Raw genomic sequence first — 16,485 nt, 5'->3', positions numbered from 1 at the left:
ATTGCCTTGGTAATTTACATGTGCATTAATGTCAACATTCAGATACCAGAAGGAAAGCTTACATATGAGAAAATTAGGTATATTACTGGCCTTGGTACAAGGTCGTTAGCGTTAATATCTTAAGTTAAAAATGCATCAACTCGTGGTGATTAGCACACAGGCTCGGAGGTAAACAGGCCAGTGAATTTACTCCTTTTTCTATTTATTCATTCAATTTTCTATACCATTCTTCCAGTTTACATTAATTTAATCAGGTATTCAAAGCATTTTCCCTGCCTGTCTTGGTTAGCTCACAATCCATCTAATATACCAGGGGCAATGGAGGACCGCGTGACCTGCCCGAACTCAAGATGTTACCATTTGCAAAAAAGGTTAAAGGGTAAACTTTGTATCTTACCCCAGTTACTTCTGATATGACTACATCCTCTGGCCTGTCATATTTACGACCCATCGTTTGCAAGTCAGAGAGTTTGAACTTTTCTGCTTTACGCAACACGGATCATTTTCACGTTGCTGATGGCTGCCGAGACACTTCGCTATACTGTGAAGCTGGAATTTTAGGTTATTTGCACCGAGTAAAGTCTCTTCAAGAAGGGACAGCAAAGCCATTATGTGTTTCAGGATATCCATCCATGTCACATTTAAAAGGCTTGAATGCAAGGAAATAGCATTTATATATAGAAATCCATGCATTCAAGCCTTTTAAATTGATTTTTATGTATTCATTCCTACAATCTTACAAAGCTGAATACAATAATAATCATAATTAATCTTGAAATAGAAGCCATGCATTAAGAAGAAAACATTCTGCGGTGATGAAGAAGCTAACGATATGCAAATTCAAAGCGTGCAGATCTTGCACACTAATCAGACACACGCACATACAGATTCTGTGGTAATAACGGCATCACTGTGCGAATGCCCAAAGGAAACCAAAAAGCACAGCACACGTCTGTGCGTGAACTAGAATGTTGCTAAAGTCACAAAAATTTCTTGCATATACAATTTTGTTAGGCTAATATTTGTGCACCGAAGATTCTGGTTCATGGCATGCACACAGAGCGATTACCTACCGTTTGTCTTTGAAAATTGCAGGTGTTTGCTGTGGTTGCTGAACAAAAAAAACCCAACAACCCAAAACACTGGCCTTAAATCGTCTCCACTAAGCCTCCTTTGCTGGTGGTGAATTTCAGGTTTATCTCCAGAAAATCTAGGAACTCTTTCAGAAGCACAGAGCTTACGTTATAATCCAAGTTTATTATATAATTTGATTAATCGCCTATTCCAAGTTCTTGGCGATGTACAAATTGTTAAAATAACCAAATATAGGTAACAAATCACACAAACATAAATCTTAACAAATTAAATTTGCAAATACGAACATTCTTATACAAAATTTAAATCATTTAAATTAAATAATTTATACATACGACATCAAAACAAAAGGGAAAATTATTAAGGGATTACAATCAGTGTTAAATTCAATATATTCCTTATTTTCTTAGTATTAACTACATACTGTTATGATGTAAACAGATAGAGCAAGACAATGGCCATCTCTTGTAAAAACCAGGTATGGAAATATTTGGGTTTGAGTATCTCTCTATATGAATGAGAGTTTTAAACATTGCTGAGCCCTCTTCCATTAGAACATTGTCTGAAGAACTGCTGGAAGTTTAAAATAAAGTCCTGAATTCTCTAACAGACAGATCAAAACCATTCTGTAGATGACACCTCCTTAAAAGACATTTCCCGACAAAATCCGTCTCCCATATGGTAAGAAGACATATCAGAGGTGATCAAAGTATGGCCTATGGCTCCCAGCACCATGGGAAATTTCTGTATCTTTCTGCCACATTTTCTCTTCTCTGATGTATTTCTTGGTAGTAGAGGATCTTGTGTCGCTCCACACGATAAGGAGAATCATAATTTGCGATGGCACTTCTATCATTCTCTCCAAGTGATCACAGTTGACTCTGTGTGTGTACATGGGGCTGCTCAGGTAGGACATGCGACAATTTCAATATGAATATTGTTTATAATGACAGGTAGTGTGAAATAGCGAACTTGAATTAAAATGTTCTGCTTGGGTAGAAGTGTGCCACTGACATGATATCTACATTTTATCCCTCCCGTTTACAAAGCCACGTAAGGCTTTTTTTTTATTTTTTTTAAATCGCTGGCTGCCCACAGAATTCTTATGAGCGTCGTAGCTAATACCGCCGTGGCCGGTGATAAAAAAAAACCTAATGCGGCTTTGTAAAAGGGGGAGGGGGGTTAATGATTTATTTCTATTTAGCTTAACTTTTTAAAAATGTATAGTTTATTAAAAGTTTGTACGAAATACAAGCTTCATAACAAAAACATAAACCAAAGAGAGGAAGAAATAGCTAATTAACCCACCTCCCTTTACAAAGGCGCTGACTACAACGCTCACAGAATTCCTATGAGCGTCCGCGCTGTTACCGCCACGGCTGGCACTAATAATGCTAGTGCGGCTTTGTAAAGAAGGGGGTAAATATTTCAAATAAAAACAAACAGATATAAAGGTTTATGGCTAGAGAAAGAGAACCACAATAAGAAACAGGAAAGCAAGAATGCAAAAAGGAACGTGTCCCCCCAAAAAAACAACAATAAAACATTACATTACAAAACCCTGAACGTGTACTCATAGCTACACCATACGTCACCTGTTCAAAGTTAATTAAGAAAATGCCCAAAGTATGAGGGAGTGCTGAAAAGTTTTCAGCCCAATCAAGAAGGGAATGACGTGGATACGGTTCAATCAATGATCTGAAACCATGTCAGAACAGAGAATTTTGTTTCTGCAGATTGGCACTTAACAAAATAAGAAAACGCTCCTTTCAAATGCTCAGAATTTAGGAAGTTGGTTGGCTGGGCTGAGAACTTTCCAGCACTCCCTCGTACATTCCAATTCCTTTTACCAGACATGCAAATTATTGTTCATCATATTGCCAAAAGGGGGGGGAGGCTTCTCTATTTCTAAAAGGTCTCTTATTTATATTATTAAGGTCCACTAACTGTGGAGGATTAAAACAAAAAAAAAAAACAATACACACAGCACTACAATATAGCAGGATATCTTAAAAAAATAGATGTTCCAGTTTTAAAAAGATCTACGCTCTATTTGTCTATAATAAAACTTTAGTACTCAAATGTCTTAGAAATATTTCTGCAGAAAGGTTGCATAAAACATTCTTTATTAGGTTCCAAAATAAATGTAACAAAAAGTGTTTCAGTGGACTTAACATTCTCCAATGATGTTTCCAATTCCCGCGTACGCAACATCTCCGATCATAAGTCTATACGACCCCCCCCCCAAAAAAAAAACAAACAAACAAAAAAATGAAAGTCTTTGCCACAGGTGGAAAAATCTCCCTGGGAAATGCATGGCGGTCCGCATAGTTCTTGAACAATTCCAATCCTGAAATTGCATGCCTAGATCAAAGAGAGTTTTTGAATGGTTTCCACTTTTCTACTCAAATTTGTCATTATCCACATCAATATGGGACAGAGGAGTAGCCTAATGGTTAGAGTTGCAGACTGAGAATCATGGGAGCCTGGTTCAAATCCCAATGCTGCTCCTTGTGAGGTTGGCCAAGTCACGTGATGAAACCCTCCATTGCCTCAGAAACAAACTCAGATTGTGAGCCCTCTAGGGACAGAAAAACACCTACTGCATACTGTTTCAATAGCCTTTGGGCTTGCAGTTGGTACATAAAAATAAAAATACAATTTAATAGACAAACTCAACATTAATCCTCAGCTTTCTCATGGAGCTATTTAATTTTCTCAGAAATTTTCTTAAGAGCCATCTGCACATCCACTTTAATTTTAACAACTCCCACTTTATAATGCTGCATTTGTAAGTCAGGTACAAGAATTTTCTTCAGATCATATATGATAAACCATAATGTCTACAAAAATAATCTTAACAGGTGGAAACACACCTACGTCCATAACAGAAAAACTGCAGTACCTTAGGAGTTCTATGCGGATTACAAAAGAAAATTGAAACAGTGCCAATATAAACAAATGACCTAGAAGTTACAAAAATTTCTTAAATAAGTAGGTTTTTCAATAATTTCCTGAACTGTTGGCAAGACAGAGATAACTAACAGATTTGCAAACTTTTTATCACAAGAAGCTGCCTGAAAAGATAGGAGTCGTTGAAAATAGCTCTTGTGTAAACGACCCTTTAACGATGAAAAAGCAAACAAATTACAATTACAGCTTGGGCGTTGTGAATTAATGAATTAAAAATAATCCACAAAATAATCAAGCGCTAAACCATGTAAGACTTTATAGCATTTACAACCAAATTTAAATAATTAAAAATCTATGAATCGAAAAAAAGAAATTGTGAGTGCTGCAACTGGTTGCATCTCGATTGGTCAGTTAGATGGCAGTAGGATGCCTACCGTTGCCTACAATTGGGATACCATTTTGAGAATCAGGCCTTTAGCCTCTAAACGCAATAGTTTTTATGCTTTTGGCATACTTGAAAAAGGTACTCAAGTCAAAAGGAAAAAGAGAAAGAAAGCCCAAGCAAACCCCGCAATAAGACTCGTGTTGCACTTGGCGCCCATCTTGGTTCCCCTCAGCTCATTTGTTTTCAGTAGTAGTTCAAGGCAAGTTACACATGCGAGGGTGGTTTGAAAAGGTTGGTAAAACAGCAAGCTAAAAAACATAGTCTCCATTAAGGGCTATACACTTCATCCAGCGATTTTCCAGTTTTTTCGTATCGTAGGAAAAATAGCTTATGAAAAAAACTGGAAACTCGTTAAGACTAATTTTATAGTCCTTGATGGAGACTATGTTGTTTAACTTGCTTTTTTTTTTAACCACTTTTCAAACCACCTTCGTGTTTTCCTGGCCCTGCAGGGCTCACACCTCTGGCAATGGAGGATTAAGTAACTTGAAAAAGGTCACGAGGGGTGTCAGTGGGATTTGAACCCTGGCTTTTCTGGTTCTTAACCTGCTGCTCTAACTACTAAATTATGTCCTTCTTTATTAAGATTACTCAACCACCTTTGAAACAAAGTGCAAAAACACTTTAAGAACTTTGCATGACTCAGAATCATTGAATATACCATCAAGGAATGTCTGAACAGGAAAAAGAGGTACATGCAGAGGGATGAAGCAAATCAGCTGAACACTGATTTGGAATCAAGAGACATTAGATGCACTAGTATAGACAGGTCTAATGATTATTTAAGCCAGATATCAGATCATAATGAAAGATGGCACTCCAAGGCCAAAATCCCAGCGTTCGCAAGCAACATCATATATATTAGACACCTGGGAAAAGTAATCAAACACCTGTGGGAGTTTAATCAGACATCTGTGAAAGAGAAATCTGATGTCAAGAGCATATCTCAAGGGGAATTTGTTAAGAAAGTGCTTTTGTTTAATGAGAACTACGTGGATGGTTATAAATATTATATGGTTTCTCTGCAAACTGTCACACCTTAGTAAAATCCTATCGATTGCACAAAAATTGGTACTTTTAGTTGTAAATTTATATGAGAGAGTAAAAGAGACTTCAGGACCCCTTAGAACTAATAGACCTCTTTGTTGGACATATATGTTTAATCCTGTGTATAGGGTCATTTTCAATCATCAGTCTCCAAAAAACTCTCTCAATGAAACTGTGGCTTAATTCAGGTATAAAACATTCAACTTTATAAATTATTAGTGCACTTAGGGGTCCTTTTACTAAGGCACGCTAAAGGTCTGGAGATATAAAAGTCTGATTTAGATTGTTGTAATATACACATATAATTTAATGGGACATTGGTGAGCGTGTATACATTTGAAGAAATGTATTAGCATAAGTGCTTTGAATACGAATTTCCCCAAAAGATAAACAGGGAGTTGTCTAAAAGCCAAAATACCAACAGGACTTTGTGGTACCAATTTCTCTGTTATAAGGGAAAGTATGTGCCTACTTTTCTAATATCATCTTCTTGCCTGCAGATGATATAAAAATCTAACAGAATAGATATTAAAAAAAAAAAATGGTAAAAATAAAAATCATTGAAAGCTCAAAGATCTGGTGAGATATGATACAATTCTACACAATCCTCAGTGGTGCATAACAGGTAAACGTGATTCAATTTTTTTACTCTTTCCCAAGGGTACAAAGACTGGGGGACACCATGAAATTTCATGGTAATACTTTTCAAACAAACAGAAGAAAAAAAATTTTTCATGCCAGAGGATGTTGCAACCAACAGTTAGTGTATTGGGGGTTGCAAAAGGTTTAGATAAGTTCCTGGAGGAAAAGTCCTTCATCTGCTATTAAGATAGACATGAAGAAAGCCGCTACTTATCTCTGGGATTGATAGCACGGGAATCTTTCTACTCTGAAATTCTGCCAGGTACTTGTGACCCAGTTAGGGCGCTGTTGAAAGCGGAACACTGGGCTAAACAGACAGCTGGTCTGATCCGGTATGGTTATTCTTATAGTGTGAATGTTAAATAGTAAAAAAAAATTGGGCATTTTGGTATACAAAAATGAATCAGACACAGATCAACTGAAAAAGAAGAACTTTTAAACAAGACGTACTCTCGACATTTAAGCAGCCAACCAAAGTACTAAAGCACCTGGATAAGCAAGTCTGCTTGGTTGATGAAGTATAAATTTCTCAGAGAGCATCTGCTAAGCCCAACCCCAGGGAGGGGTAGTTATATGACAAAACTACATATAATCTAACCTTTGATTTTGTATCCCAATTTATCCCAACAGGCGGGCTCAACTCAGTTAACAAAATATTAATAAAATTATACAGGTGATTTGAACAGAAACTATATCTTTTACGCCAGAATTTTATCTTTTATGATTGATTATTTGAAAAAGAATCCTTTTCCTAAACCCTGAAGTATAATACCTCTAGCAGGAGAAAAGGAAGCAATACTGTACTTTCTCTGCATGAAACACGTTGCGTGGAGTTCAGTTATCGATACTATAGTTTTGGGAGGACGCTATAAGGACAAGGTTAGAGTGTGGCACAGAGGTTAAAGCTACAGCTTCAGCACCCTGAGTTTGTAGGTTCAAACTCACACTGCTCCTTGTGACCCTGGGCAAGTCACTTAATCCCCCTAGATAGATTGTGAGCCTTCCAAGACAGATGGAAAAATGCTTGAGTATCTGAATAGATTCATGTAAACCATTCTGAGCTACCATGGGAGAATGGTATAGAAAATTGAATGAATAAATAAATAAATAAAATTGTACAGGTAAATGTCTAGAACAGCGGTTCCCAGTCGGGTTTTTGGAACAGCCCTAATGAATAGAGAGATGAGAGAGATTTGCATATAATGGAGGTGACAGGCATGCAAATCTGCCCCATGCATCTTCATTAGGGCTATCCCAAAAACCCGACTGGCTTGGTGGTCCTCCAGGACAGGGTTGGATGAGTAAAAACTAGTAGTGGACACTGCATCTACAGAGCAGCAAGAAAATTGAGCCATGTGGTATTCTAAAGGAGAAAAAACAACAGTGGTAGCCAAACAGCTGCGGAAACGCTGAGAGAACATCTAACCCAGCTCCACGGGGAGAACATCTTTAAACCTACCAGAGACTTTTTCCATTCTATGGACTTTCACAACAAAGCTCAAATTTCTGACCAACTTGACTTTCCCGCCAAATTTCAAATTGGTGGACTGCTCTGTTCCCAATCAGGTCAGTGAACCCACTATTTTCAAAGTCATACTGCAGACTTCAGAGCAGGCTGGAACGTCGGTTTCTACCGCAGCAAGACCCAGAAACCTGCAACAAGTACACACGCCAACCACTTTCTTTCTGAATACACATTGGAACTTCCACAGTAGACCAGTAGAAGTTATCCCTAGCCAAAACAGTGTAGGTAGGGGCAAATGGGCAGAATAGACCTGTGTGTGTCTACGTACAGTCCAGTAAGTACACACACACATATGCATATATGTAACTGAGTTTCACAAAGCTTGTAGTTAGCCCCTCTTCTGGGCATGATGGATATTGCAGTGAAGTCTGTACCATGGCATCAGCATGATAATGGTAAATTTCTCATAAAGTATCTGCTAAGCCCATCTATCGGAACATATGAACATAAGACTTGCCATACTGGGACAGACTGAAGGTCCATCAAGCCCAGTGTGTCCTGTTTCCAACAGTGGCCAACCCAGGTCCCAAGTATCTGGCAGAAACCCAAATAGTAGTAACATTCCAGAGCTGAGATTGTGATGTCATAATGCCTCATTCCACCAATGCCTAAGAGCCAAATTAATCAGTGATGTCACAATTCTTGATTGTGCTATACGTGGCTCACATAAGAACATAAGAGTTGCTATACTGGGACAGACCGAAGGTCCATCGAGCCCAGTATCCTGTTTCCAACAGTGGCCAACCAGGTCCCAAGTATCTGGCAAGATCCCAAGGAGTAAAACAGATTTTATGCTGCTTATCCTAGGAGAGGAGGTTATTTGACGAGACTACATATACTCAAGGTATTGAAAGGAAAAGTATCTTTTTCATGAACCCTGAAAGTCTGAAGGGAGAAGCTCAAGTGAAATTCACAAGAAAATTACATCATATTCTGCATTACACAGGTTCATTATGTTGGAAGTAGCTATATGGGGGGAGTTTTCTAAACCTTTAGACAGTGAAGACATCTGAATTTAAATAAAAAGGGGAGATATTGTGTTTGCAACTGACAAACAAAATTATTTAAAAGACAGAAAGAAAAAAAAAACAACAGAAACACATTGCCAGCAGGGAATGATAAAAACAAGACACTCAAAATGATGATGAATTAACATGAAATAAAGCAATCGGTTTTACTGATTAGGGGCTATCAGTGGGATATAAATACACCTAATTTGTGACAGAAGTCCTTTGTCAATTCTTTAGATGTTTTGAGATAAAAAAAAAAAGGTCTCTTCTCCTTTGTGAAGTACTACAAATTCTCTCTCTGGCAAATATTCGTCTGATGCAGAATAATAAGTTCCCAAGAGCCCTGGTCTCTCTCGACGAAATCCCTTGGGGAGCACATGCTAAGTCGCGTTGTTTATCTGTGGCCAGCTCAAGCAGGCAAGAAAATGTAAGACTTCACACCTGGGCCTGCTCGGCTTAAAAACCACATTTTGTTTTTCTACAGACAAACGATGGCCGTCTTACATTTTCCAGGGCAGGGTCAATGCAGATCCCTAAGGAGATGATGTTAATGCATTATTTTCATATCAAATCAGGATATCAACAGGATGTTAACCTTTTTACTGAGGTTCTGTTACCTATTTGTTTTACTGCTGTTTCCCCAGCTGTGATTCAAAGCTCAGAAAATGGGGACCGACACGGCTTGCATACTAAGAACTTGACAAGAGACTGCATGCCTTTTGGTCACTCAAGGGCTAATTCTATAAGAAGCACCCAAAAGTTAGGAACAGAATTAGGCACTGTTCAGCGCGACCCAAGTAAAACTGGCTGCTTTTTAATGAATTGCGCCGAGTGGCGGCGCCCAGCTCTAGGCACAATTAAAAGTTAGGTGCCTATGCGAGCGCCTAAGCACGCTTAAGACTAGCGATTCTGCAACAAGGCGCCTCACATGTAGCCACGCCCACGCCTAACGTGCACAGTGTCTATTTTTTTGAAGGCCGCCTAAATTTTTAGAGGCGCCTTATTACAGAATCGCTCCTTCTTGATAGGCCACCAAAGTTTCAATTATTGCTGATAAAAAGGTTTGAGCGTGTTAATCAATTTAGACAGGCGCCTATCTAGTTGGGCGCCTACGAAATTGGAGCCTAACATTTGGGCCTCAGGGCCTGATTCTGTAAATTGTACCATAAGTTAGGTGGCAACTGGCGCTGTATCACCATCTAACTTAATTGTTTTAATTGGCACAGTAATTGACCACTCTATTAAAAACCAATTAAAAATGCATGTTAAAAAATTAGGCATCTACACAAAGCCGCCTAATGGCGCCCAAGGTTAGGCGCCAACAGAAGCGATTCGCAAAAGAACCTAGGTGTCTGCTTACACTGCAGACGCCTAAGTTTTGTGGTGGGCGACGTTAGCCGTGATTCTTTAAATGACACCCAAGCGTGATTGACACGCGGCCAGCGTCGGTTCTGTAGGCAGTTGCCGATTATAGAATCTGGCCCTCAAGAGTTCATTTTGGTGCTTTTAGTCAGCAATAAGGGTTTTGAGATTGGTTCTGGGCACCACCATGTTCACCAGAGAAACTCTAATGGCTGTTTCAAAATGCAGCAAAATCAGATATCTATAAATCACACACATGAACACACAGTAAACCCTTAACTGTTCAGTCTCCTGTTTTGTGTTTAACCACTGTTGGCTCTTCGGAATAAAACCTCATTTTGAAAATTGCAAATGTCAATTGTTCAGCTAAAAACAAAAAGAATTGACCCCAAGATATCCACAGAGAAGAAAATCCAGAGAAAACCAAAAAAACTCTGTGGAGTGACAATGTTCCTAAATGGACTTTATTTGAAAGAGTCATAAGAACATAAGAATTGCCATCTCTGGATCAGACCCTGGGTCCATCAAGTCCAGCGATCCACACACGCGGATGCCCTGCCAGGTCTACCCTGGCATAGTTTTAGTCCCCATATCACTATATGCTTCTCAAGGGAGATGTGCATCTAATTTACCCTTACCCGTATCACTCTATGCCACTCTTAAGGAGATGTGCATCTAGTTTACCCTTAAATCCTAGAACGGTAGATTCTGCAATTACTTCCTCTGGGAGAGCATTCCAGGTGTCCACCACTCGCTGCGTGAAACAGAACTTCCTGATATTCGTCCTGGACCTGTCCCCCCTCAGCTTCAGTCTATGTCCTCTTGTCCGTGTCACACTGGACATTGTAAGTAACTGCTTTCCCTGTTCCAAAGTTACACCAAAATCATCTACATAAAAATAGGTCATCCACACAAAAGCCTTAAAGGACCTAGTCCGCTAGGGATACAGGACCCAACACAGTCCGTGTTTCGACAAAAATTCTTCTTCAGGGGTCCCTGGGGGTCCTATAAAGGTGAATACGTGGGAAACAATTGTGTGGCTATAAGAAAAGACACATTAAGGGAAATTCTATATTTTGGAATGTAATGTTAGACGCCTCACTGGCACCAATAGTATGTATTTCCATAGACGCTATTCCATAAAGTATGTAACCTCCAAATTCTATATATGGTGCCTAAAATATCAATGCCAATCAGAACGGCACTTAATGCGATTCTATAAAAAGCACTCTCCATCTATAGAATCACGCTTAAGGCCTGCATGTTTGACTAACATTTAGGCAGACCCAATTAGGCCAATGAAGTCCAAGCCTAACCACCTGCGGCTAAGTTGCGTGCAGATCAGGCGTATTCTATAATAGCGCACCAAACTTTTAAGAATGCCCACGATCTGCTCGTGCTCCTCCCCTTACTATAGTTTCCAAGTTTCATTAAAATTTTATATACCGCCTAAAAAAATAGTCTAAGCGGTTAACATCAATCATATTTCAAAATTTCGGGGGGACATAATTAAGACTCAGCACTAACAGGACTCATAGAAACGAACAGGGAAGGGGAGAGAAGTACAATATATGACAGGAAAGCAGTAAATAAAAGGTTAGTACACGAGGGGGAGGGGAGGATGCTCTATCTTCATTCGTTTTATTCCATGGGTGGGAGTTACATATTCTAGGCATCTTTAGATGAAAATGCTTTAAAGTTTGTTTTAAATCTGTCAGTATTGGTGTCTTCACATCAATGCAAAGACAATGAGTTCCAGAGGCAGTCTGGATTTCAATCAAAACTAACATCTCTTCCCAGTTGATTTAAAACAAAATAAATTTGTAATATGATGCATGTTTCTTCAGTTATAAAGTAATCTGCATTTCCTTGAGTATTTAGTGGTTGGATATTTCATGCCATGGGAAGGACTATTTGAAGTTGGTGCTTGTATATCAGCAGCTTTGGGTTTTGCCATTAGGGTTCTTACCACACCCCATTTTGAGATTTGTGCACTAGAATGTACTCACACCACTTTATAGAATGCACTTAGGGATAGATTCACTAACCTCCATTGCATTCCCAATCCTTGCAGGCCCAACGAATTTCCAAAACAAAAAAATTTAAATGAGGGCAATCGGAGGAACACCCCCTTCTGACCACACAGATCGCTAGCGTGCGATCCCGAAGCATGTGCAGACCATCTGTAGATGGTCTGCACATGCATCTATGAGCCGTCTGAGCCGCGACTTTTAAACAAAAACAAAACTTTAACTTTACATTTGCTAGCCCAGCGAGCCCTTGGTTTTAACCCGCTTTAAACCCGTGGGTTAAAACCACAGACTCGCAGTGCGGGGAAGGGCAGGAGAGATTCGAGCCAGAGCACAAGATCGGGGCAGATAGATAAATATTGTTGAGGCAGCAGAGAGCAGGGTGGAAATGGAGCTGGAGAGTCGGAAAGGATATTTGCGACTGGTCTCCAGCAGTCGCTTCTTGTGTTGATCAGCCAGCCTAGTTGGTTTGCAAGATTTGTTTAGTGAATCAGATTCCTACCTACTTTGCATGCTGTTCTCCTCATTTGCATGCACAGATTGGTATCAGATCGGCAGAGAGGTAAGTGAATCAGGCCGGAGTAAAATCGGGTCGCAAACCGATTGGTACACGATCGGTTTGCTTAGTGAATCTAGCCCTAAGAAAGTTGCGTGTGTAACTTCCAATTAGCACCAATTACTACTTGTTAACGACCTACTTATTGGCATTTATTATCTTGTTAAACAGTTAAGTTGCATGCACAAATCAGCAGTGTGCACCAATTTGCATTTGCAACTTTGGTCACACTATACAGAATCTGGCACTTAGGGAAAAATTCTGTATAGGACGCCAGTCTCAGCAGCTGCCTTAGAAGCAGCTGAGAATCTCAGACTGGCATCCTATATAGAATCACATCTGTCCTAATGGAAAGATGCCTAACCCCACCTAACCACCCCAATTCTCTAACCACCACCCATGTCAGAGGTGCCGGCTACAGAATCATGCATGATCCCTTGCCATCAGCTGATCATGGAAAGGAAATCTCCCTGCTGTGATCAGCTGAGTGGCCGCCTCAGGGAATCCCCGAACACTCACACAAAGTCAGCTGGGATGCCCATTCCTTTTCGCCACAACCTCTCCCCCCAAGAAATCACTCAGCAGGAGGGATTCCCACTTCCTTCCACTGCCGACACCCCCTCCCCCCAAGAAATCACCAGGCAAGAGGGATGCCCTCTCCCTCCTGCCACCATCCCCAGGAACAACCCCCCACCCAGTGACACCCCCTTTCCAGAGCTCCTCCCATCTGTAGACCACTCAGCACACCCCAACCGGTAGAACCCCACAGCACTCCCTGCCTGTTCCGTTTAAGATGAAAGTCCAGTTGGAGGGATGGCTTACACCCTCTGGCCGGTAGGCCCACCATTCTAAAATAGTGGGCCTTTCCCTTCCCAGAGCATTCTGGGATGCACCAAGGAGGGGCCTTAGGCACATACCTGGGCCAACCGGAGTCTTAACCCTTATTCCCAGTGAATCCTATGATGCAGTGGGAGTGGCATAAGACTCTGATTGGCCAGATACCTAAGGCCCTTCCTCGGCACATCCCAGAGTACACCAGGAAGGAGAAGGCCCGCCAATTTGGAGTGGCAGGCTTACCATCGGTGGGTGTATGCATCCTTCCAGCCAGACTTTCATCTTAAAAGGTATGGGGGGGAAGGTGAGTTAGGGGTGGGGGGCTACTGGGGGGTCTACAGGTGGAAGAGAGGGCTCTGGATCATGGGTGTGTAACCATGTGACATGCATAACTTATAGAATACTATCAGTTGGAACGCTTTGCATGTTGCACTTAGGCAAGTCAACTTACACCTGCCGTAAGCTGGTATGCCAAACTTTCAGCGCACTTTTATGTTAGTATTCATGCCTAAGTGCCTAAGTGGGAATAACGCTCTACACTGTGGCATCTATATCAAGTGCCAAGATATACAATTGCCCCATAAAGCCTTTAGATCACAGATAGCCCCAGCATGAGATAAATTATTTTGAGAAACAGAAAGCATTCCCCTCCCCCTGAGAACGCTCTCTTGCTAAAACAAATACCTTTTTAATTTCAAATAACTATTAGTTTATTGGAGAATATCTTTTTTCATACAGCAGAAAATCATATTGACCAAATGTACCTTTTGAGGCTTCTGTGCCAAGTGGGTTTTCTAAGAAGCCGGTGATATCTTGGCTCCAAGCGTCCTTAACTGCAGACTTGAACACCACCCTGCCATTGAGATCTTGCTGGGGCCGGAAGTTGTTCCTCAAGTACTCTACAGACTTGACATGGTCTTGCTGCTCAGTGGTAAATATGGAATAGAATGCCTCCAGCTGAACACAAGAGTTCATATGCAGAAGAAAAAGAACATTTATTAGAAAACAATGTGGTAGAATCTGGACGGCTGATAAGGAGGTAGAATATGGCAGGAAGTTCTGATGCCAAAACTGATAAGTCATACAGGAAACCAAGCTGCCCGCTGAATTTACTGCCAATAGACTGATCTAACAGCTCTGTTGTCCATCCTGCCAGAAACTGAGTGGGTACAGTTCAATCTGTGCACGGATGTATTAAACATAAGTATACCAAAAGCAAAGGAAGTTTCATTCTTGGTTTGATCCCATTAAAACATATTAGATCTGATTTATACAGAGATGTCTCCTATTTAATGTGGGTGGGAGAGAAAAATCTTCCACAAATGAAAACTCATTATCATAGAAATAAGAATTTGTTATTATAAAACTGATGTCTTATTTTGAAGGAAATATGTCCTATTTTGCAGAGAAAATCCATCCAGGCCCGGCTTCTGTAACCGGCACCGTTGCCGGTGGCTGCCGATCACGTGTCAATCAGACCAGTGTTTCTCAACTTGGTGCTTGCCAGTCAGGTTTTGCATATAATGGAAGCAATGCATGCAAATCAAGTTTATGCATATTCACTGTGGATAGCCTGAAAACCTGGCTGGCAAGGGGGTACTCCAAGACTGAGTTGAGAAACACTGAATCAGACGACGGTGCCGGGTACAGAATTGCAGCTCCGGCAAAGGTAAGCACCAGAAATGTAGGTCAGGGTTTCCCAGGTCGACATTTCAGGCACCCACCTCTGATGTGAATTGAACCTCCATAGGCGCTTTAGGCTGCCCAACGCCACTTCTGGCGTTAACCACGCCCAACAGTGATGTTAAGCAGCTTAAAGAGCCTATGGAGGCACAATATTCTGGCGCCAATTTTATAGGCGTCAGTAGGTACCTTAAACTCAGTTATAAATGTCATTTAATCAGCATTTGTTTTACAGAATTGGGGCGCCAGTTAGAGAATCCAGGTCCAAAATTTTCCACTACATCCACATAATTTTTTTTTTTTTTACAAATTCTTTTTCTTGGAAAACATGGGCTATCATATATTTTCTGTTACTTCTCTTATCAATAGAAGAAAATGCATGAGAAGCAAAAACATAACATTGGTATCATAAAGCTGTTGATATAAGGCACCGGTCAGGAAAAGAAAATTAGACAAGTAAAGAGAGATGCAAGAATAACCACTTTAAATCTCACCTGTTTCCATCTATCCCTCCCCTCATTCTTACCCCCCCCCCCCAGTGTAGACTGGTCCCCAATGAGAAAAAGCCTGACCCCACCCCCATCTCTAATGTTACATACAGGCCCTCCTTGAGTACATGACTGAGTTCAAAGAAGCATGGGATGAACACAGAGGATGTAGAATCAGAAAATAATATTAAAAATTGAACTAAGGCCAGTTCTGGGCAGACTTGCACGGTCTGTGTCGGTATATGGCTGTTTGGGGGAGGATGGGCTGGGCTTCAATGGCCGGGAGGGTTTAGAAGGGCTGGAGTAGGTTTTAACGGAGATTTTGGCAGTTGGAACCCAAGCACAGTACCGGGTAGAGCTTTGGATTCTTGCCTAGAAATAGCCAAGAAGAAAAAATTTAAATTGAATCAGGTTGGGCAGACTGGATGGACCATTCGGGTCTTTATCTGCCGTCATCTACTATGTTACTATGTCACTTCCTAGGCGCGGGGCCTGAAAGTGATGTCAGAGAGAGGCAACCCCCAAGTGGGTGGCAAGTTCGAAATGCTGCTCACGCTACGAGGGACGGGAAGGAGCGCGTGGCAGGGGGTTTGGGAAGGAGGGGGGTAGAGAGGCAGATGGACACCTGCGCCATTTAGAAAGACTGCACCTGGGGTGGACTGCCCCCCCCCCAACTATGTTAGTCCCCCCATTTACCTTCCATTTTTACTAATTTTACTTTGATATATTTTAAAAAAAACTTTCCCCTCCCCAACTTCCCTTTTGTTCCATGTAAATCAATGTGAATCCATCTAATATTTTTAATATTTGATAAAATATTGTTTTTATTTACCTATTTTATTGCTTTCTTCAATC

At 40.7% G+C, this 16,485-nt stretch overlaps 1 protein-coding gene across 3 annotated transcripts in view; it reads right to left on the bottom strand.

Annotated features, from left to right (window-relative positions):
- PTPRG (protein tyrosine phosphatase receptor type G) overlaps positions 1 to 16,485 on the bottom strand; it is a 720,636-nt gene that overhangs the window by 190,119 nt on the left and 514,032 nt on the right. For all 3 annotated transcript variants that reach the window (XM_033925773.1, XM_033925774.1, XM_033925772.1), the window contains exon 8: positions 14,224 to 14,416. In XM_033925773.1, the coding sequence (XP_033781664.1) occupies positions 14,224 to 14,416 (193 nt within the window). The remainder of the gene's footprint in view (positions 1 to 14,223; positions 14,417 to 16,485) is intronic.

The sequence above is a fragment of the Geotrypetes seraphini genome, chromosome 17 (genome assembly GCF_902459505.1).
Source record: "Geotrypetes seraphini chromosome 17, aGeoSer1.1, whole genome shotgun sequence".
Taxonomy (NCBI): domain Eukaryota; kingdom Metazoa; phylum Chordata; class Amphibia; order Gymnophiona; family Dermophiidae; genus Geotrypetes; species Geotrypetes seraphini.
This window is presented reverse-complemented; position numbering and strand designations above follow the sequence as displayed.